Below are 25468 nucleotides of genomic sequence, written 5' to 3' on the forward strand. Positions count from 1 at the left end.
CGCATACATAAAACGGCGTTTTAACAGCACGCGAGCGCGAGAATCTCTCTGTTAACACATCTCCGAAAAGCGACAATATCAGCAGTTTTATGCTAGAATTTCCATTGCTGCATCCAATTAATGCCCCGCCCGGTAAGGGGAAACAAATCTCTCAATTTCCTATTTAAATTAAAGGTACATATCTGAAGATAAAGGACTGTGATTGCGACACATTTCCATCAAGCAATTCAAACGTTTTTCTATGTTTTGCTTTTAGCGAAATCCATTTATCCGAGTTGAAATATGAGATACATGCAATTATTTTAGCCGTTGAGGAGAAGAAGTCATTTTACCGTTTTAATAGTTATCTGATGACCTTTAAGTGTAGTCACCGGAACCATTTCAACAGACTTGGATAAGGGTTATGCCAAGATGTTGTTTGCTAAGTTTGGTATACATCCAGCGCCAGTTCATAACTGAACTTTCCAAATTTGACAACGATGTAATATTAAGAATTCTAATATGAAAAACCCATGCACATTTCCGTTAAACACGGAAATCTGACTTCAAGTTGACGTATCATTTGGTGCCATACCGGCGCCGAGATAGAGTGCTATTTCATTTGGTCTTCCATTTCATATGAAAGAATCAAAACGATATAACGGAATCGTATTACACTTAATTCACACACACTATATACGTTATTAGGCGCGAAAAAGAACTATACGCACTCCTAAGTTATACGACGAGACGTGTTACTTCCCGTATTTTAACACTGTTAAAACGTAGTTATGCGTTGACGTCACGTCGACTTCCTACATCTGGTGCCATACATGCGCCATGAAATAGTACTACCCTATTTCTTCTACTTGTGTAGCAAAAAAAAAAAAAAGACATATTAGAATCGAAATAATATTTAGCAGAGTCATATTCTAACATATCATCGGTTATATGCCGCGTGCATAATTCACTCGACTGCGCCCTCTTGAAATTATTCCGCAAGCGTATATATCCTTATCTGTTAAAACATGGTGCATTGTGCATTCTGTCCTTTTGCGAATGCATATATGCCAGAAACAAAGGCTTTCATTAAAATACATTTACCTTTCGCACACCATTAGCGTGTACTCTTCCGTCTTAAATCAGAATCATTTTGATAATGCTTTTGCTTTTGTTACAAAGTCACAATCAACTGTATGTCTCCGGAATCCTCAAATATATCAAACAAATTCTGTGAAACACAGAGCTCAAGGGGACAATACTTTATGTCCAACATTTTGTAACAGACCTAATACCTGTACTTTACCATGTTATAATCAAGTTTGTTTGATATTACTTCTACGAATATCAATATGATGACGCAAGTCCTGTCACAATTAATTGGAATAGCGACTTTGCAATGTTCCTTGAATATTCTAGATATTGAGACAGTTCGTGTTCAATAGTGTACGTTATGGAATGAAGTCTTACAGCTGATGATACTTGTTAGGATTTTGTGAAAGCGTCCGCTTTATCCGAGCGTATTTTGTGATGTGCAAAATAATCAATGGTAATTGAACGAAGACTATCCTTCCGTTTAATTACAAAATTTGCCGAAAAAAAACAACAACAACAATAAAAGCTTCATTTCTTTGTTAGTTTTATAAAAAATTTTGTTTAAGAATGCCTGCTAGGAAAGTGCAACTGACCTGAGCCTAAATCGTTTTTACAAACTTTCTTCTGAAATCTGTGCATATAATAGGTATGCTGAAAACTGTCTGCATGCATTGACCAATAATTGACACATTTACAGATACACTTGTGTCCGAACGCGACACATTTTCTAGTCCGTGTCTCTACCAAGATATGTCAAAATCTCTTCATACAAGATTAGCACTGAACACATATATGACGAACGGAGACCACGAGCCTGAATGATCAATCTTTTGACAAACACAACTTTATTCACCACTGGCCTTCAGTATAGTTACAGACACATCTTTCAGGCAGCTGGACAAAAAAGAAACGAAGTCAAACGCATATTATCTTGCGTTGCTTCAAACACGTTTATAGGATAATTATTTCGTGTAGTTCTGGGATGTTTACTACAATAAACCACAACAATGTTATATACTTGAATTTTAATAAAGTCTCTCTTGAAATATATCAATTTGGAATGTTAAAATTCATAGAAAAGAGAAAAAATATATAAATATATTTACAGTTAAAACAATAATATATTTGTTAAATATTTTCAGATGTCGTAAAGACTTGTGCAAACACAATGAGCTCATACATAAGTCAATACAGTTCACCTAATCCATAACAACGTTTTATTTTAAAGTTCTTCCTCATCCTGCAAACGATTTTTCAAAATACAAATAAACGATATTACCGGGCAAGAAAAGTGAATGTAAAAACCCTGTTACGGAATACGTGAATCAAACATTAATACTACATAGAGTAATTAACAACTAACTACAAATAGGACAAGGCAGATCTGGCAATGTAGAAAATGTTCTGGTGACACGTGCTTGAATCATGATTGGCGCTTGTGTTCATCAGATTTGTGATTATAAGCTACTTGATGAAAACATTGTATATGTTCATTAATGGCCTTTACACCGAAGCTTATGTAAAATATACATATTAGGCATTAAAAAGTGAAAAAAACGGTCTTAAATGTTTGTAAACATGGCATATAATCTATAATGTTGATCTGGATTATCAGAAATGCTTTTCCTCCTTTAGAAACGTTGCTTTTGTACATTCCTTACAACGATACTAGTACCTTAAAAATTCATACTTTGGAAAGTTTATAGAAGTTTATACGAACGACCCATATGACCCGTGTCAGTGTAGAACCGAGTAAAAATATTCAAGAAAGTAGAGAACATCTATGACTTTACAACAAACAATAATGACCACCTTTTCTCCTTCTTCATCGTTTTAATCAGCATCAATTTTCTTTTTCTAATCATTTTTTTTCTTTTGCCTAACTGTGAGTCATTCTGATTCTTGCGCGTGAAACCCGTATATCAATGTTAATTATATAGGTATTATGAACGTACCTTAACAGAACATAAACTTAATTGATGTATGTACATTTACCGTAGCCAGAGAAAAATCAAAACTTGAGGAGAATTTGATTTTAGTAGCATATTTAGAAATATGTTTATAGATGCACATAAACATATATATAAGAATGGGTACTCTCTGGTTAAAGGTATATTAGATCCAAATTTCATATTTAAAAACATGAACAATTACTTCGTATGGTTTATGTAAACATGAAATTAACAAGTTGATGTGTATTGACAGTACTATGCATTAGTTTTAAACTGTATACATGTACAGATAAACACTGTATAATAGGGTTATTATAACAATAGCTCGATCTGGGATCGGATCTCACGAGGCGCGCATGCGCCGAGTGATATCCGTCCTTGCAAAATCCACGAGAGCCGAATACAAAATCCCAGACCTAGCTACTGTAATATACCTCCACCTTTTTGTTTGTTTATTTGTAATCGAACGAAATCTTAAAAGTTTGTTGATGTTAAAATGAAATGAATGATGTTTTTGTGTGCGCTATTCATATACCTGTGTTAGCTCATGCATATTCATTGAAAGTAGTCCGGCAACATACAATATGGAGGTACAATACGGGATTTTTGGAAGGTACAATACGGGATTTTTTTCAGCCTGTTCATATTTCCTTGTGAAATGCAAGCTGTATTTTTGACAGAATTTAAATAGGTATATAATAAACATTTGTACTACCACTAAAAACTGGCTTTTTTAACAATCAGCTGTTACTGCATGACATTTTATTATGAATGTTGCTCTATATGTAAACTGAATTTATATATTAAGTAAAGTTAAATACATTTAATGAAGGATTTCACACATTTGAAGTATATATTTAAAGATAAAATATTTTAGTGAAACATGGCCATAAGATATATAACTTTTTAACAGAGTAAGTACAAAAGACCAACAACACTGTGCACTCACATACAGCATATTTAAACGTTGTGCGACTGTGTTCAGTTTATTTAATTAAGAAATAATTTATAGCAAAAGAGTGCTTCAACACTATTTATGCACGATGGGTGGTTATACGTATCACCACCCGAATGTATAAATAGTCTTAAAACACGCTTGTGCTATAAATTATTTCGATTCTAATATGCCCTTAATCTAAAACAGTAGATAAAATACAGAAGCGCTCTTTCTTGTCGCAACAAAAACGTTGACGTCACCGCACGTTAATGTGACGTCATTCTAGCGTAAGGGTGTTTTAACAGAAGCAAGCATATTAGAATGATATTTCAACCTTGACAATTTTCAGCCATTTTGTTAAAAACATACCCATTTCAAGATAATTTTGTTGTGTAAAACTCATTTTCAAATATAACTCTTACAATACGTTTTCAAACAGCTATTTACTTCTGAATGAAAATACTAGCAGAAAATACACAGCCATTTTAACTTCCATGTACTTTAGTTTCTCTTTTGTTCTGGTAAATAAACTAATAAGTTGACAGTAATTAGTATAATTTAAAAGTAAACCAAAAGTCTATATGAACCTTTGTTGACAGCTTCGAATTACATGCTAACTCCAACATTAAAAACATTTAGAATTCTCTCTGGCTGGAGGTAATGTATATATATCAATACGATATTTCTGTCCTCTCAAAGGTCAAATTTATATATAAACATAATATTATTTTTATTTATATTAAAGATTGTCAAGGCACAGCCAGATTGACACATATACATGTACACGTAAAAGAGATGTAAATTCCACAAGAGTACAAGAGTTTGATAATAAATTATTATAAATAAAAAATCCCAACCTGACATGCTACGTGTTCTCAAACTGGAGTTTCTTGAGCAAAATGATACCTTTTTCTGTGTGGAAAAATGTGGTTATATTTATTAATAAAGACTTAGGTTCTCAAAACGATTATTGTACAAACTTTGTTATACACCACAAATTCCAAACAACACGCCCTGAAAATTCCAGAAACGTCCATAAGGGGAAATGGAAGTTTTGAATTGATGTTTCATAAAATAAAATAAGTGCTCTAAAAGTTACGGTACTAGGCTCATGACTTTGTTATCACTGAACGGATACATATGCAAGATACATCACTTATTTTTGCATTCCAAAAACCTACCATCATGGTTCCCTAGTTCGACTCGGGATTATAACGAACTTTTGGTAGAATAGTCTGTCTTAATCTTTGAAATAACATCAATGCAGATTTGCATCTCGATGATTTACAAATTTTTATAGAGTTACAAGAAGGGTATTGTCGCATTCACTGGCAATTTTTGCAACTGTACAGCTGTGAAAATCACATATGTTGCTTTATAAAAACTGGTAATGTATATTCATACTTTATTGATTTCTATTGTAAATTTACATGCACTTTAAAAGACCATGCTTTATCCAAAAAAAAAAAATGCAATCAGAATATTGAAATGTTAAATTGTTTTATGAATTAATACCTTAAATCTGACGTCGGTATTAAAAAGCACCATACTGAGCAACACTTACCTAAATAAATCATAAACTTACAACAGTTATTATTCATTCTGATAACTCAGGTCAATAAAAATATTGTTTAAAATATAACTATTAAGAGCTGGTTAATTGGGAAATAGATTTTAGTTGTGCGTGCTTTGTTGGCAAATAAAATACGTTTTATTTTTCGTTCAGATGCGTCGTAATTAATCACTCAGGCTGAAAAATCTATTTCAGTTCTAACACGACAGAATAACACCAGGAATGGATACTAATGTGGAATCCTTTTTTAGGCGGAATAGCCAAAAGTTGGTCATTTTGCGAAACGTTTTTAATCGACAAGACAATGCACGCTATAATCCTTCTTTGTTTATACAAAAGAAAATCTTAAAAGTGTTAGAATTGTATTTTAAACACATCCAGCATGTAAACAAACATTTTGGCAGAGATATAAGTAATCTGGCACTCCATCTGACAGGTTATCATGACATTGGACATGTGCTGATTATCATTTTCACAAACTGCGTTTAAAATTATCGAACCCACTTTTTTATATTCACAGTGTAGCCGACTATACCACGTTTATACCTCTATAGAGGTATATTTACATTACGTACAAAGCAGCTTGTTGCTCTATAAAGTCACATCTTTTCAAATCAATATTGTTCTAATGGATGCTGTGAGTTATATGTATTTGTTTTGTCCATGTTGTCTATCACGGAATAATTAAATTATAAGTCAAGGGCTCAGAGCCAGAGAGGTCTAAATGCATATGAATTAAGAAGCAGATCGACTCTTCTTTCGCTTTCAGCCCTGCATTAGTTTTACTTTGTCATATCATCATATGTATCTTCATGTATAGTGGACGCAACTTGACCCCGATGGTTGACCTTTGCATTATAATACATAATGAGGCACAACCTACTATTGAAAAGGAGTTTACGTAAAAACACGAGCTGCACGAGAAAAAGGAAATATAAATTTGTGTAAATATAAATTAGTGTATTGGGAGATTTTAACTGATCAAATGTAAGTATATATACTTTGATACTGCGCTGTATACAAACTAATTCCATATAAATATACACGGCTAACCTAAGCACCCCTGATTTCTGTAATGAAATTATCGATATGAATAATCAGCCCAAAGTCAACCATCGCGGTCAAGTTGCGACTACTATACATATTTTATTGTATTTGTACACATCAATTTATTTATTTTGTTGGATTTAACGTCGCACCGACACAATTATAGGTCATATGGCGACTTTCCAGCTTTAATGGTGGAGGAAGACCCCAGGTACCCCTCCGTGCTTTATTTCCTCACCTGGGTAGAACCCCCGACCTTCCGTTAGCCAGCTGGATGGCTTCCTCATATGAAAAATTCAACGCCCCGAGTGAGGCTCGAACCTATATCGATGAGGTGCAAGTGATTTGAAGTCAGCGACCTTAACCACTCGGCCACGGAGGCCCCTTGTACGCATCAATGCAAGTATAAGGTGATGTACTCGTATGCTGCTGTAATCTCGCTTTTATTTTCACAAAGGTTTGATCTGTCCCATTCAAGACTTGAAACTGAATAAAATATACGAAGAATGAAAATCTTGATATGTATTTTACGTTTACGTAAGTAACAAGTACAGTAGAAAAAACGAAATGCTGCTATAACCTTGCTTCTAGATAATTACAACCTTGACCTTCGGGGAAGATGTGGTGATGTTGTGCTTTTAAACTGTACGAAAATTATTGTTTAAGTTAAACCAACTTATATTCTATATAGTTAAGTTTCCGTCTTACTAAGATTTCCTTTTTATGCTCATGAAAAATGTTAAAAACGTTACGGTTACGTTACAAAAATATTATGTACATAAAACTAAGGTTTTATATTAAGTATTTAAGGTAACATTCCTTTTTTTTTTGTAAAAGTAGCACGCTATTCCTCACATTTCTGTGTCGTTTAAAGTTTATGGTTGTTATTTTGTTATCTGATATTTCCAATAAACTTTTATATAAAACGGCTATACATAATAAAGTATGCATCGTATTTCATGTTTCACTTTTATCAGTAAAAATTAAAATTGTTGAACTTTTTATGTTTTTAATTATAACGCATTTTAATCAATAAAATGTTGTTCCCAGCCCATAATAACATCGTTTTGACAAATATCCAGACCTTAAAATACAGATTCGCATCTTAAAAGAAATGAGAGCTTGTTCCAGAAAAAAATCTTAATCAAATAAAAGAATTTGACGTACACGGCCACGAAAAATCAATTTTGGTTCACAAATGGGACAACTAATCTAATAAGTATAGCCAGAAACACCCCAGTACACATGTATCTCTTCCTAACAAAATATTAGACACACAAAGAAAAGTGTATAATCAAATGATGACGAAGTAAAGAAATGTAAGCTGTGATTTACCTAATCAACTTAGCTTAAGTGCACACTTTTACTTTATGGGAACGGGTACAAAGTAACTACATCATACAATGCTCAAATGCGTGTTTGTGATGAAAGGAAATGTCAAATGTACGAAAATGAGGTGTACATTTTAATTTCTGGTGCACATGTAAGGGGAGGTAAATAGGATCCTGTAAACAGATCTGCAAAATGGTATATTTTCAAAGTTGTTGTAACTGTGGTCATAAAATATCACATCTTAGTTACTACAATTGTGACATATATTATATAGTAATACTGTATGAATAGAGAAGACTGCTAGCCGGAGGTAATCACTGTCTTCATTATGACTTAAAACTCGAGCTTATCGACATGTATATTGTACGTTATAAACTTAAACAGGCAACTAAAAACAAAAAATAATAACTACTATTTGGGGTGTTTTACAAAATATATCTTGAGTGCACGAAGAGACATATAATGTCTCTTGCTTCGACAGAATGGAAGTCCCATGTATCATTTAAACCATTTACCATTTATTCATTTCATATAGTTCTGATTTAATTATTGAACGTAATTATGGGTTTACTGCGCATGTTATGATGATATTCTGTTATATTTCTCTTTTTCTAAAGAGGAGTTTAAATTAATATGATAAAATATTTATCAGTAAAAGACTTTCACCCTAAGCAAACGTATACAATATATAAAACTAACGTCATGCACACTTCGAAAAATAAGAAAATAAATTAATCAAGCATCGACCGTTTCACCCTCGGGGAGTTTTATGATTGGTATTTCATGCACTGACACTGTAGGTGTTGTCACTTCAACTGATTTCAAACTCTGTTCTTCCATCATTTTGTTTTTGTGATCCATCACGGCGGCATCTATATCATCTTCAAACTCCTCTTCCTCAATACTGTCTTGCGGGGACAGCCTTCGTGCAGAGCTTGCGCTGCTGTCACTTCCTAAACTTGTGCTTCGCATCTCTGGGGACAAAAATCGCCGAGTATCATCAAAGGTGTACACACCAGGGTCTGTAAATTTTCTTTGGAGTCTGTGTCGCCGTGATTCAATTCCACTAACACTTCCTCTGTGAACTTCCAGTTTTGGATCAAATCTAACAAATTCCTGGAAAATAGTGTTCGTCTTTTCATCAATACTGAAATCCCGCGACAATCCTTTGTCTCGAGATTTATGTGATTTAAAAAATCGTGAAAATACTGACACTTTTGTACTTGGTGTATTTGGCTCATCCAAACTGTCACCTGACGGCTGATCAGATCTAGCTGAATCGGTTTCTTGTTCATAAGCAGTTTCATTTAAACGTACTACATGTCTTTCCCTACTGTATTCTCTTCTACGTTTAGATGCAGTTCTTCCTCTCCTCTTTTCAAACAGGCTATGTCGTCTTGGCACTGATTCATTAGTTCCAACAGCTTCCAGAATTTCATGTTTTGGAGCAATAGGTTTCTCTGGAGAAGGAGAAGATATCTCACTTCCTAACAATATAATCTCATCATCCATACTGTATGCCTTTTTAGTACCATTAGCACAAGGTGGATGCTGCGTTTCAAGCGATTTATATCCACTATCTGCTTTCATTTGCCTGAGTCTGCTAGTTTGACTGTCGCCTGTACTGTCTGTATTATCCGTAGTCGACTCAAAACTAGTCGTAGCTTCGTGTCTGCTTGACTCAGTAGCATCACCGTCCGTATGATCTGTCTCAACACTGTCAAAACTATTTTCAGCACTAGTGGAACCTCGTTTTTGATATCTCCTACCCACAACAGTTCTAAAATTATCCCTCCTGTTTTCATAGTTCGGATGAAGTAAATTTGAGTCTTCAGGATCAACATGTTGCGGATCAACATAATTATTGAGATTGTCAGTAGTAGCTCCTTTGCACGAAAATCCATTATGATACTGGGCAGCATGCTGGATATGATATGTGGGTGAATATGAAGCGCCACCTTGGTCTGAAGATTGTTCTTCAGGGGAAGCCATGTCTTCCATTCTTATAGTGTCACTACATTCTTCCTCCTCTTCAAAGGTAGCTCGCAAGTTCCAAAGCTCTCTGAACTTTTGTGTTCCATTAATTGTTGTTTCAGTATCTGCATCACTTTCATCAGGAATTATATTTTCATATTCATATTCGTCAAAGATATCTATTTTATCATCATTCAACACCTCTAGGCTTCCCATATCATTATAGCGCACTTTTGAAGTTGCTAATCCCTCTACCTCCATTATTGGATCAAAATCGTTATTAAAGTAAGGTCCTCGGGAAAACTCAGTGATTTTCAAAATGTCATAATCATAATCTAGCACATCATCGTAGCTTTTCACCCTTCGCTTATGTTTATGTGAAGGCGTATTTGAAGGGCTAACAGTATCCATACTATGAGATATTGGTTTTAATATTTTACCTCTGTCACTCATACAGGGAGACCGTGAGTATGAATGTTTTCTATTTCCATAATGAGTCACTTCTTTCGTTGGCGTAATTCCTCTGTGATGTATTTCAACATCGACAAGCTGTGGGCCAACAGCGCCATTTGCAGATGTGGGGGAATCTAACATATACGGTCGCACCAAAGCATGCGCTACGGAATAATCTTCTACACCAGATGAAACCGACTTGACGCAAACGTCGTTCTGATGAAATTTTTCCTCTTCGTGCAAATCTAGGTAGGTATCTTCCGTAGTATATCTTTCTCGTTGCAAGGTTGAGCCTAAAGAGTACTGCCTAGGAACACTATTTTTTGCAATTCGTATTTTCTTCAAGTAGTGAAAGTCCCCCTCAGTGTACCTACAGTGGACAAAATAAATCATTATTCCTCAGGTTATGGTAAGTTTATATCTCAGCAAAACAAAAGATGCTTTACGAAAATATTCATACATATATTATTTAGGTAAAACAAATCTACAAACTTGTTTTATAAGGACTTACTGCAGTCAGAGAACACGTCAGTGATGGATATAATGGGCTGTTGTAACGGAAATATAAAAGTGGTACATCTGATTATATCTTCATTATATAAGTACGGTGCAGTTGAAAACAGTGTACAATATATTACAGACAAATGTATGCATAAGAACACATTTATATTTTCAAAGACAGATGTTTATTCCGAAATGAAAACGTATGTTGAAACTGATTTCAAATTCAAAAATAAATAACTAAATATATTATCTTAGTATTGGTGTATCAAAATCATAATAAAATCATTAATTTACAGACTTATTACACTATTCACGCCACTTGGGATTTATACTTCCTATTAACAGTAACCACAGTGTGAATGCAAGCTGACCAAAGTTCTCGATCTTCCTAAAAGTAAGATCTGATGATAGGCTATTCAAAGTCATCTTTCTGTATAATCGGATTTCCAGTTTTGCTTTTTCTGTTTCCACCAATTTATTTTTATTTGAACCAATCAGACGACTCGTTTCAACAAGCGTTTGCCAAAACGGGACTGAAGTCCGGATTTTGGCTAAAATAATTTTGCTTTAGAATATAAGTTCCGTCATATTATGAACATAGAATATGAGATTTTGTTTCGAAACTGTCTTTAAAAAATGTGAAATCAAGATAAAATCACGCCCGAGGCGGGAATCGAACCCGGGCCGCCGCGGCAAAAATAATTTCCTGCGTTCTTGACCAATACTCCAAAGAGGAACACGTACTTATTGATTGTTTAATATAAAGCTTTATAATTAAAGCAGTTTACCTTCGGTACCCCTTGCAAATGCTTTTCAATTTTGAATGGAAAAAATAGGAAAAATAACTAATTCTCATGTGTTTCGATAAGCTTACTCCCCGTTCGTGATAATCACATATTGAAAAAACTGGAATCCTAAGTTAAATATAGATTTATTAAACTTCTACTTTCACTTTCAAATGTTGAAAGCAAGGCTCTGATCGGTGAATGGGAGTATCAATAGCCTGTCCTCGGAGGATCCAATGCTTAGCATTAAAAGGAGATGATTTTAATCAGATTGAGTGACTGGCGGTAAAAAACAAATGCCACACGTCAAATGTGTACATATTAACTTCTGAAATAAGTATAAATTCACTGAACTTAAAGTTACTTCTACTTCTTCTTTAAGCTTTTCTTAAAGCTACTTTCCATAGAATCGCAAACAATCTTATCATTTGTCTATATTTTCTTTTTGGTTTCAGACTATTCAAATAGCAATTATTTTATCTAAATTCCATTTTATTACTTTGTAATCGCTTATTTTCATCGGAGTACCGAAACCTATTTTTAGAATGTGAAATTGAAAGTAGACTATGATAATCAAAAGAACAAACACTTAGCTGGCAAACAGTAACAAAATGGCAGCCCTAGCACACAGTAAGGCTTCTTGGTAAAGAAATTCGGTACTTAACGGCGAATATTTTAATATACGACCTTGGATGCAATGTAAATATTCGTCGGGGGTATATTCAACAGCTTAAAGACAAACTGTCAGGGAATGTGACACAAATTATTATACATGAATTTAAACGTAATTTTAATTTCTTTTAAATGCTTGTATGGCAACGCGCATACTTTGAGAATGAAAAGGGTGTATTAATCAATTTTGTACGTAGCTGTCAAGGGAGAAAACGCCGTTAGTGAACATGAAGAAGAGCCAACAATTACTACCTAAATCATACCAGAGATAGAAACCTGGGCCATAATGAATTTGAAAGACAGTAAATATCTGTAAAATGATGTATGATGAATTGTATTAATAATTATATATTCACTGAAAGAGAACCTGTGCCGCACATTTTTAAGCTCCGCCGACCAATAAACGTTAGTGTTTGCAAACAGTGTTACTGCTGTTTCTGTTACTGTCGGCCAAAACTTATAACTGCTAAGTGTCGTCGACGACAGTTAGTAGTTTACCATTGTAATCTTTGTAAGTACGCTGAATTTAACAATCATCAATGTTTCACTATTGAAACCAGAATTATTTGACCACGTACAAGTAAAATTATTTTTTTTCTATAACGAAATTTAATTAGAGTGTGGAAAGCAGCTTTAAACGACTGATGTTTCTATAGAATAAATGCTTGATGTTGCATTAAGATACTTATATGCTGAAATGGAAAATTTTGCATCATCTCTATGTACCTGATTCAGAAAGATGTAGTATTACGCTTATATGCTGATATAATTATATGCTCTGTTATTATCTTTGAGCTTTAAGACTGTGAGCACTTTACGCTTTTGCCTTTTTGAAAACATGTTTTATGATGCTAACATAAATGTCAATATGTACGAGCGATGTTTTGATAGACCAGTACCACGAGATTTGAAACTACACAAACACAAACAGTCAGGGTAACATATACACATGAAATATGACATGTAATTATACACATATTCAGAAACAATTCGTGTCAAGATTTTCATAAACATGATGCACTGATATAGTATGATGACTGTAAAACAAACAACGAAGGAAAATGAAAGGAGGTCTGAAAACTGCTGACACATGCAAATAAAGGCTTGAAAAAAATGCTTCCGACTTTGCTTATGTCTGTATCAAGTTATAGAAATACATGTGATCTATTTAGTAAATTTGTTTTATGAAAATTAAACATTTTGTTTTAAGTCTGTTCGACATCGTTTCCTTGTTGATTCGGATTGCTAAACAGAATCGCTTTCACGTGACTTCAATAAATACCTTAAACTACGTTAATGTCGCTTCTTCCCACATTAATCTTACATCATTGACACCGTAGATCAATATCATATAAAGTACACAGGTTCAGAATGGTGATCGCAAGCAAGTATTCAGTACGTTTGTTTCTTGTTTGTTTTCGGTTTAACGCCGTTTTCCAACAGTATTTCACGAACTCAAGACCCCGCGATCCGTAGATCTGCGCTCTCCCTATTGAGCTAAGCGGACGGGCTGTGTTTTCAGTACAAACATGACACTATGCAGCACTGCTGTAACACATGTTTTCCTAAACACATTATTGTCATACGCCTATATCTATAACTTGATAGTAATACATAGTGGTGCAAGTACTCTACTTAATATATTACCACAGAAAATATACGCTGTCGCAAAAAAATGTGCACTGAACTTTTGAAAATTTTAAATCGAATTATATCATACTAGGTACTAAGTTTTGGACCCTTTCATTGGCTTGCAAAAATTAAATTTTGTGCGATTTTTCAAAAAAAGTGTTGACTTCCCGACAGAAACGGTGTGGTCACATCTTGTGTGTATAAAAGTAATGAAATATCGACACACTGACATTGTGTACCTTTGTAGAATTCACTTACTGACTTAAAGTTACCTATATATTTAAATCGGCTCTAATGAACATGGCTTATATGCAAAACAAATATGTCAATAAAATGCTTCAAAATTTATAATGAAACATGACATAATTAGACTTACTGTTTAAAAAAAAGAGATATGTGAAAAAACACAGTTCAGGTTCTTAGGTTTAAACCAACTAAGGAAAAATATTTAGGTCTTGAAACTTTATACAATATTACGAAGGGTGAACAAATTTTCTGTAAAAAAGAAGGATCTATAGCCACTCACCTGCTTATTTGGTATGATTGATACGTTATTGATCTTGGTTTCCTACATATTTATAGACTTAACTTGACTAAGGAACCAGCGCAGAAGCGATCAGATTGCATGATGGTAGGCAGGTTATTGAGCACTTGGGTTTGCTTCAGACATCTAAATTAAGGATGGACCGATTTTGTTTTAATTCCATTGTGGATGTATTTTTGGCAGTTTGGTAGAGGAAACGGGAAAACATGTTATATTTGGAGAAGTAAAACACAGTTTTAGTGTGAGTAGTAACACCAGGTCACAGCAGTGTGATTCTGATGTGATTTTGCAGTAAGCAATTGTGACTGGAAAATATCTCTGACTGCTACTCTTGTTTTCACTTTATGTCAGTTTTAGGATGATTGTTCAAAATTAAGTAGGGACTTGTACTTTGGGTCTAGCTGTGTGTGACATCTCTTTGAACATTGTCCATTTTATATACAATTTACTGGAAATAATATTTAGGTATACTTGACCATAACCGTAACTTTGTCATAACACGATTGCCATGATGGCTCTAAGACGCATAAATGGTTACTGAAATATGTATATGTTTTAAGTTTGTTTAACTTTTTCAGTAATGAGTCGAGTCACAGGATAATCATTTCTGAATAATGACATGTTCGGAGAAGAAGACCTTAAAACTATATCGTTATTTTGACATGGCAATAGAATAAGCTATTTGGTAAAGATTTGTCAATATCGGCTTAGTAATTTCAGACCAGATTATCTTAAACAATTGTTTACGGAAGGACAACGGACAAAAGTGATCACAATTGTTCACCATGAGCATTCGGCAGCGGCGACTTAAAAGGCGTGTAAGATGTAAGTACATTACAAAATTTGTGAAATTGAAGAATGTATCAAGATATAGAAAAATAACCAAAACTTAAATCTAGAATATACCGCAGCGTGTAAATGCGAGAAAAATGATACAGGTGAATACTTAATCAATTAAAACACATAAATTTCTTACGGACTTTGAAATTATCAGCACACTGGATTTTAAAAATGTTACAAAAAGCTGGAATAAGGCACCAGACAATACAGAATCTGAACATCTAGTAAAAAAGGAGGATTGCGGAATAGAAGGATCACGTTCAGCAGTTTTGCCCAACCTTCTCCCTTTTCGCAAATATCCCGATGGCGTTGGTGGTAGATTGTCGAGTTGAAATGATACTCGCCTCCCAGTCACTTCTGTGTCTTCAGAGGCTTCTTTCCTAGTGTCAGTCTCCTTTGCTTCTTCCACTTCTCTGTATTCCTCATCAACGTACGGTTCCAGATCTAGGTTTGTCTCGCAAAATGATGCTGAAATAAAATTATCTTTAGACAGTTTAGAATTCCATGTATATACAGGTATATTTACAACAATACGATGCCTTAACACTAAGGTATTTCATTCATTTAAGATTGTATAGCATACAACTCGTATTGTGTATTTAAGGTAGTTCTGCACGTTAGGATCGAAATTTTTTCTACAATGTAGAATCTGAAGAACTCTGAATTTTCAAAACTTCGGAACATACTAAGAACATTCAGCAAATAAAAAGATAGTATCGTGTGCTTGATTTTTTTGCTAGACCGATGATTTGAAAAATTTCGACCTCACGCAAGTTTTCGTAATGGGAGTCTATGGGAATATCGCAACTTTCATAACATTTTCGCGAATAGAAATTTTTCTGCAATTTAAATTTTAATGAATCTTCTCACAGTCGTAAATAAATATATGGCCTATAATATGGTGAAATAAAATGTATAGGTCCGTGTACATATTTTTGAGATATCTGGCTACGATTAAAGAGAACCGCCTATTTCAAGCTAATTTTAAGACATTATTTGGAATTATTTAAAGTGTAAGATGTTTCAATATCATATTTCAACTTTCGAAAGATAGTAAAAGTGCCATTTCGTTTCCGCACGCCGATTCCAGGCATTATTCTACGTTTCCGGATAAAGGACGTTACGCCATCACTTCCGGTTTATCAAACGTGCAGAACTACCTTAACTAAGTTTTATTCCTGTATATATGTGAATCAGGTTTCATATCAGTATAATCTATCGAGTGTATATTTAGTAGTTATGTGGTATTTAAAGAAAATTATCGGAGTGACACTGTTTGCATTCAAAATGTTTTATTAGAATATTCCTCGACTACATCCCACTTTTATGTTGAAAAGCAGAGTGTAAAACATTTCCAGAAAAAAGTGATTTGACAAGTATGACAATACATGAATTGCATTTCAAGTTGTGAATTATTATTTGAGGGTGCAAATGAAAGCTTATAATTCATAAAAGCGCTACAATCAGAGATGCCTAATTCTTTTAGTGAGATAGCACACTCGACAGTAGCAGTTACTCAAAATAATTCAAAAACATTTAGGCAGAAGGTGCGTTTTCATACTTATAAATGTAACCTGCAAAGAAATGATTAAATTTTACGAAATCGAACAACATTACTTAAAATTTATTTCTAAGTTTATATGCTTATCATATCTTTTCCGCACTTATTGTAGATAAAATTGTATTTTTGATGAAACTTAATTCAGTGGGATATTTTTAGAATAAAGATGAGTATGTTGTTAAATTAAATACATTGGCCAAGTTGTTCAAAATTTTAACAGGTGATTAAGCTAACGGGTGGTTAACTTTAAGGGCTATTTTTCAACATTTCAGTGGGCTTAGAAAAATAAACGTATGAGGTAAGAATTATGAAGACTGAAAAATCTTTACAATAAAATCAAAACATCATACTAGTGTTTCCCACGAAGTCTAGTATTTTGAATCAAAATTTAACTGGCGATTAGTTTAACAGCCGGTTAAAGTGTCGAACAACCGGGCCATGTTCTCCTTCACATGTATAATCAGGAGAAGAGAAAGTGAAAAATATGGCGTTTTACAGAGAATATCAAAGAGAATATCAAAGAACATTTATAACACGGCCTCTTTTGAACTTACATTTGTCACTTTAAGCAATCATATTTTCTACAAAAGCTATGTAAAAACTGAATGTGGAGCCTGGGCCCGTTTTCATCAATGTTTAGTGTCTGAATCTTAGATTTAATTAAGAATGGCAAATATTCAAGTTGTCATAACTTTGTTCATAAAAATCTATATGAATAAAACCATGATACTTACTCAAAGATTCATTACTCACAAAATATAAATCGTGATTCTGAATTAGGATCAAACTGGAAAACAACATCTTTCGTTTTAAAATTACAAAAAATAACTATTTTTGTATTCAGTGGGAAAACAATGAAAATACATCGAAACACCGCATACAAGGCAAAACTAGAATTTGTTGAATACATTCATTCAGCAATATGCCTTCAAAAGCGGACTAAATCCATACAGAAACTATTTATTAACTTTATACAAAAAAGCACATATTGCAACAATGAATCAAATGATGATATTTATTCAATGAATATAATAGAAAGATACTCACTTTTTTCGAAGTCTGATTTAAGCCTCGTTGTTTCATTTGCTTCGTCTATACCTGGTATCTTCTCCAGACTTCTGCAAAAACAGAAAAACAATATGCAAATGTAATTTCCAGCGTCCTTATGTCTCGGTCTCAGGACAATTGATGATAGTTCAGACTTTGTTATGGCGTCTTTCAGCTTTTGTAAATGACCTCGTCTGCTATATGAAAGTAGAAACACGCTTAAACCAGTTTTGGAATAGGAAGGAACAGAATATTTCTTTCCATACCACTCTGTGACGCAATTTATTTTGTTGCCTTTAAGTCACAATAAATGCCATTATCCAAGTTAATGAGCTTTCACAAATCATGTAATTTAGGAGTAACAGTAATCTAAAACCGAATATGAATAATGAAAACATATCCAATTTAAGTGATATGGCGTTTTTTTTCGATTTATTACATAAAGGAGTGAGTTAAAATGATAAACAACCAACCGTTAATGGAGAGGAGTATATGCCGAATATTGAATTTTGAAGCCATCTCCATCACTCTGACCGTTTTCATCGGTTTTGCGCGTGAACAGGACGCTAGAATAATATTATTCGCAGAATGTATTTTACTTCTGTCATGTCTTGAACTTAACACTGTAGGCGTCACTAATATAAAACCTTTTGGTAAAAGTACGTACATGTGGAAATGTTAATAAAACATAAAAAGAAATCTAGTGTTCTCCCTTAGGAAAATGGGAATACGTACTTAGTTTCCAGGAACCTTCGAGGACTGATGGGTATACCGTCCATAGACCCAGTACTGGGCTCCGAGAACATATCAGAATTGATCGTCTCATAGCGCTGGAATGGTTTAAAGCGACGGTCAGAGGATCTTTCGCAGTCCGTGCCCTGGTCCCTGCAATTAAATGTAGTTATATTTGATTGTTCACATAAAATTTATCACTAGATCTATTGTTGTATATTATTTTAACGCGTTATGATGATTGTACGAAGACAAACTTGCAGCGGATACCACAAACTCTAATTGTCTTGCTGACTTCTGTCAATTTAAAACATCTTGGAGGTGAATATCTTACACGAATTTATCACTACATGGTATTTCCTTTGGTATACTGGCTTCTGCAGAGTCAACGAGTACAAATATTTGCGGTTAAATGCGATTTGATTTATATATCTTTATATGAGCATATTCATGTCCTACAATGTGTTCCTGTTGCTGTTGTTATGTGTGTAAGGGATTCATCTGACGGGAAGTACATTCTTACACTGTCTTGTAATAAAAGAACATAGTAGGGTAACGACTGAAGTTTGGTGCCAGTAAAAACGTTTAAATTCCATAGTGGGTGTTTAACCACTGACCTGCGTTCTTTCTTCATTTATAATGGTGTCTGTTTGTTACTTCTATGCTATTTTATCATTGCGTGGCCTCCATTGCCGAATGGTTAAGGTCGCTGAATTTCAATCACTTGCCCCTAATCGATGTTTCGAGCCTCGCTTGGGGCACCGAATTCTTCAAGCGAGCAAGCCAACCAGCTGGCATTAGGAAGCTTGGTGGTTCTACCCAGGTGCCCGCCCGTAATGAGATAATGCAAAGAGGGCACATGGGGCCTTCCTTCAACATTAAAAGCTGGGAAGTCCCCATAATACCTATAATCTAATGGTGTCAGTGTGAAGTTAAATCTAACAATATATATATACACTTAGAAGTAAAGGTATATGTAAATATAAACACGTACACAACAGGCGGGTGGACCACAAACCAATGCTATAATATTTATATTTATAAATATCATTGCATTGGTTTGTGGTCCACCCGCTTTTGTGTACGTGTATACCTTTACTTCCATGAGTGCTGTAATGGTAACTGCGTTCTATGATTGAGGCTTTATCAGTTGCATTTTAAAGATTCTGTAAGCTTAGCAAAATATTATGATCTTCAAACACTGTTTTGTTTTGTATGATTTAAACACATTTTTAGGTAAGGGTACATCATATTTTTGGATAAGCGTACGTCATATTTTCTTGAAAACAAGGATTTACCTATTTAAAATATCATGACCACAAATATTACAACCCTTATTAATGATTTCATAAAAAAAGCGTAGCCGAAAATACCGTTCCCTTTAATGACGCTTTACTTTGTTCGTTTTAGAAATTATAGTGATAACTGTAAAGGTATAGTACGAATTCTCAGTACTTATACAAATGCAAAACAATGTATATACCAAATGTTTGGCTGCAAATACCATAGCCTCCGCTCAAATATTTTGTTCCTTTGTTTTGGGATTATCGTCGTTTTCTCAGAGTAATACAGTTATGTAATGGCTATAATGGATTATGTAGCAATACTAATTTATTTTCGTAAGCAACTGCCAACTTCACCACATGAATCGGATGTAGAGGACGAAATTACTTCTTTTATCAAATTGCCTCGGAGAACATTCGCCTCGTACCCGCAGTGTGACCCGTAAGTATGCGCTCTCTCTCATGATGCTTTTGATTGTTTCTTACGTTACTCAAAACACTGATTGGTAATTGTTACTTGCATGCAATGCAATAAAAGCTTTGTACGAAGGGTATGCTAATGTCGCTGATGTAAGAGATTAGCTTAGCACGAAACTGTCTTATTTGCAATGTCATGTTCACCAATATGTCAGTTTGTATTTTTGGGTGTTTCAACCCTCCCTAATTTCCTATTTATCACTTATGATAAAATGGATATATGAAACCCTTTTCAATTAGAGTGGCAATTCGTGGCCGGCCTAATTTGTGATACGTTAAGTGTCAATTCATGGTCAGTCTGGATTTCGGTGCTTGAAGTGTCAATAAATGGACGGTCTGGTTTGCAGTGCGTAAAGTGCCTATTTATAGGCGGCTTGGTTTGCGTTGCGTAAATTGTCACGGACTGCCTGATTTTCGGTGACGATCTGGTTTGCGGTGCATGAAGTATCAATTCATGGTCGGCCTAGGTTTTGGTGCGTGAATCAGGTTAAAGTCGATGTGCTCAGAGCTTTCATTTATGTTTATTTTACTTTTATATTTTACTAAATATGTTTTTCAAAGACATTGATAGACAAATATGCATGACTTGCTTGTTATGATTTGGTGAATGTAAATGCTATTTAATAAGAATAAATTCTAACCTTCTAATGGTGTTTTGCTTCTTGACGCAGTATTTACAGAAGAGGATAAAGGCTATGACTATGACAAGTCCGCCAACAACCCCAGCTACCAAAATACTCAGAGTAATATATGGGGACACAGCATGGCTAGCCGTCCTTTCATAGTCCTGGAAATAAAAATGTTATTACATTTGGTACAGAATGTATACGGGTGTGTTTCATTCATTAAGTACCCATGTGTATATTTTAAAAGCCTTTGCCACTCTTTTGGTTTATTTAGATAACAGTATCTAAGGTTTGCTATGAATAAAAGAAACTGTTTGAAACAGAGTGCAGAAAGGTATAGAAAAACAAAAAATGATCTGGTGTAGTCTTCCACCATATAAAAGCTGACCTATACATTTCTTGGTGTGACGCAACACTATCCCTCCCAAACCCTCAAAATCATAAACGGTAAGCTGACTGCTCAAGGGAAATTATATTTTAAAGGCTATGCTGTCCCAGGACAGACGATTACAGAAGATTACGGAAGATAAACCAGATTGAATTGTTATTGAGACAACTTAATACATAGATAATACATTTGATCTCTTTGCGCGAATTCTTACCACTTTTATGTTCTTCATCTTATGAGTTTTGTACAAAAGCTTGTATTGTGGCCTAGTATTTAAGTTGGTCTGCAGAGTGGCAAATCATTCTGCAATAAATGCATATGTACAAAATGAATGAAAAGCACCTGTAAAATTTGTAAGTATCCTCCGAAGGAACGATCGATAAACATACTATACTCTAAAACTGTCAGATTACTTGAAAAGTATATCACATGCCAAATATCAAAGCTCTAGCTATCAGGGCTTCACAGAAGAAGATTTAAACCCTGATATCACAAGCAAAATGTCAAGGCTCTAGCTGTTATGGATTCAGAGAAGATTTTCAAAGTTTCTTATATAAAAGCAAGTAGTATATACATCTTACACTCAGGGGCGTCGCCATTTCTGTCTCAAGGGTAATAATTTGAACAATTACGGTAGAGAGTCAAGCCACTGCTTTAGAGCTGAAGATTTTTTTAAATTTGCCAGCTAAAATCCTATTTCTAACCATAGTGACCACATGTTCATTGAACCGGAACTATTTTTGCACAACTTTGAAAGAAGTCCACCCTGAGATTCATCAAAATCCCTTCAGTCGTTTTGCTGGATACGTCGTTTACAGAAATTGTTGACGGCGGAGGGAAGGAAGCACGCGCGGACGCACGACGAATGACGGACAAAGCGTGATCACAATAGTTCACCACAAGCTCTTCGTGCTAAAGTGAGCTAAAATGCAACTAAAATAGTAACAATGTAACTGTTCCTACGGTTTTATTTAATACTTATCCACTTACACATGATGGTTTATTAAAGTCATTTTCTCTCGATGCATTGCAGGTAGATAATTCAATCGTGACAAAATGACAGTTTATACTGAAATGATTTAATTTTGTGAGTACATGAGGTTCAGATAAATGGTTTGAATATAATAACAGCGTGCCTTTCAGCGCGCTCCAGAAATATAGGTTCATTTAAGTTCAATTTAGCAGTTCCTGTCCACGCACGCTATTACAATGTCTGCAGCGGCACTGAGAATAAGTCTCATCGGCGAGGATCGCGAAATACCTGTAAATTTTATGGTAAAATAGGAATTAAGAGAAAGGTCTAGTTATTCAGCATATACTACAGTTCAGAATATATTACACAGCATGAAGTTAACGTTTTCTATAATAATCTTTTATTAATAAACACTTAAGTTTTTAACTATTTTGTCAATATAGAGTATTTATACAAAAGGGCAGTACGCAAATTTACATATGCTTCAGTTCAATTTTCAAAATGTTGCTAAACAATATTTTCTATGTTTGATTGTACTCAAGAAATCTTTTTAATGAGTTATTCGATTAAAGATTTCGTATTCTTTATTCATGAATGAAATAGTATGCAATGGCTTAGTGATAATCGCTCGTCATTTTGGAACAACTTGTTCCGTTTTGCCTTTGTAAGACGTCAATCTTTACCTATTATGTTGCTATTGGATCCTAATATACAGTCTTTAATTTTGACACTTGTAACGCAAGTATAATGGTGTAGCAGCGCAACATTTGGTAGAAGTTGGTATTCCCATGTTAAAGTCCAAACGACACGAAGGATCTCAATGATTACATAAAGGTGTGTAGTGTGACTGTTATTAAGATTTAAGTATTTACAAGAATATACCAGAGTTTGTTTTTGTATCTTTAAAATTAATCCCCGTGAAATACCGGCCCTTTACCTCAATAGATCCATTCTCGCTATATCATTTCTTCTCGGTGGGTAAAAGAGATACTTGTCTATGTTAGTGCCTAACCACGAAGAGGAAATTATATCTCGAGTCAATGACTGTGAATGCCGAAAATATCTTAATGCAATTGCAATTCACCCACATATTTCGTAAATGCAGCTATATTTCGTACTATCAAAATGCGTTTGGTTCTGATTTACCTGAAATCTAAATTGATTACATTCAACAAGTATTAAGGTAAAGCGTGAAAATGGTTCTGATAATAAAGTTTAAATGACGTGACTAAACTGCTGTCACCATATTAAGACAGTGTGGGTGTCGTCTAAGAATTAGCAATATTTTCTAGAAATAAAAAACCCGGCAACACCAACCATATTGTCATCATATAATATCATATAACGAACGACTTTTATTCTATCTTAACATGAAGAATTATTAATTTTATAGAGTAAAAAGATATGAAAAATTAAATGACTAAGTAAATGAGAAAAATCTTAAGTATTCAGCTCGTTTCCAAATTCATTTTTTGTTTTGTTTTTGTGTGTTAAAAAAGGTATTGCTACTTAAATGTTAGATATAGATGGCATTTATATCATATTTCAAAAAAACAGACATTTGGCTTTATGCTTAGGTAATTTGCCACATATAAATGTTTCTTCATTTTCTAGTTTTATTTTAAGATATGTTATAAAAATTTCAAAATTGAATGCCTGTTTTCTAATTCAGGTCTTATTTTTCACTTCAATATACTGCTGCGTCAAGTTATTAATATAGTCCTGGCCGTAATACACCATTTTTTCCGTTTAATTTCACGTCTTTCAGCTCAAAGAAGATTGTATTTTTTCTCAGCAAGTCTATTCTATAAAAGTTGCACATGAATGCATTCTAAAAATATATTCTCTAAAGTTTCAACTTGTTTGTTGCAAAAGTAACACAGATTTGTTTTTGAAACTTTAGATTGAAATATGTTTTGTTAAGATTACACTGAACTTTATTTTGTATCTATAGAATCTAATTGTTGTTGAAAGTATATTTTGACAATTCTATCGACACATATGCATATGGGATAATCAACGACCACATTTCTTTCAGAGTCTAATTTCTTTTTTTTTTTCTTTTTTGTTGCGGGGGGCAAGGGGCTCGAGTAATTTACACGGCTCTTTTTTGATATTGAAAGATAAGATATTGAAAAAATATTTCGTTTCGTCTGTATGATAAATGAAAAACAATACGCCTGAATTTTTATACTTAGCTTGGTTCAAGTATCATTTAGCTAACTATACTGAAAGGCAATAGTTTGATAGTTTAAAGGCTTACCAGACTCCATTAACTTAAGTAAACACCGCCAGACAATATTGTCAGAACATAAACAGTTACACATTCTGCTTACCCCTGCTAACGATCGACATTGTACTATAACTGCTCCTCACAATGAAGGCATTTACTAAACGGATAAACACTCTTGTACACATGTTTTAAATAATTCCATCTTGGTACTTTCTCCAATATTTAGACCTATCATGTATGAATAATTAAGGATAGGTTACTCGTAAGTTCTTGGCTACAGAAAGCATGGGCACTTGATACGGTCATCGGCAACGGATCCTGAACATTTGTCTATAAAATGAAGAAATTTACCAAGAATTTAGAATTCACTGATTGAGGTGACGTTTCAGTGCAGTCACGTACGTGAAATTGGCGTTATTAAAAAAGAGGGTCATGATTGCCTTAGGTCGCCTAACAACAATGTTAGAGGGTCACCTAATGAACATTGCAGTGAAATTATTTCGAAATCGGTTTCTACGAATTGTACAGTTTTCTATATAAGCATATAGAGAAATTATGCCCTAGGCTACAATTTTAAACAAATCAGAACATCTGAAAGGAACGATCACTGCCAGGATATTATTTTGAAATTAGACCAAGTTCTGTTTATATCTTTTAAAAAATAAATTCATCCCAGTAGCTGTAAAGATATTGATCAGACAAAATGTGCGAAGTACATAAAAGGATATATTTTGTATATATTCAAACAAGTTTTACATTTCATGGTCTTGACACGTCAGTATTAGTAAAGTTTTTCCAGGTTTTAGCACCTACTAGTACTAAAAGTATA

At 34.1% G+C, this 25468-nt stretch overlaps 1 protein-coding gene across 1 annotated transcript in view; it reads right to left on the reverse strand.

Annotated features, from left to right (window-relative positions):
- Positions 1-2084: 2084 nt before the first annotated feature.
- LOC123525179 (uncharacterized) overlaps positions 2085-25468 on the reverse strand; it is a 144078-nt gene continuing 120694 nt past the window's right edge. The window contains exons 3-7 of the mRNA XM_053538109.1: positions 21061-21206; positions 18663-18812; positions 17928-17998; positions 15598-15787; positions 2085-10712 (exon numbers count right to left, since the gene is read on the reverse strand). Coding sequence (XP_053394084.1) covers positions 8651-10712; positions 15598-15787; positions 17928-17998; positions 18663-18812; positions 21061-21206 — 2619 coding nt within the window. The 3' untranslated portion in view covers positions 2085-8650. The remainder of the gene's footprint in view (positions 10713-15597; positions 15788-17927; positions 17999-18662; positions 18813-21060; positions 21207-25468) is intronic.

This window comes from Mercenaria mercenaria, chromosome 3, assembly GCF_021730395.1.
Source record: "Mercenaria mercenaria strain notata chromosome 3, MADL_Memer_1, whole genome shotgun sequence".
NCBI classification, from domain to species: Eukaryota; Metazoa; Mollusca; class Bivalvia; order Venerida; family Veneridae; genus Mercenaria; species Mercenaria mercenaria.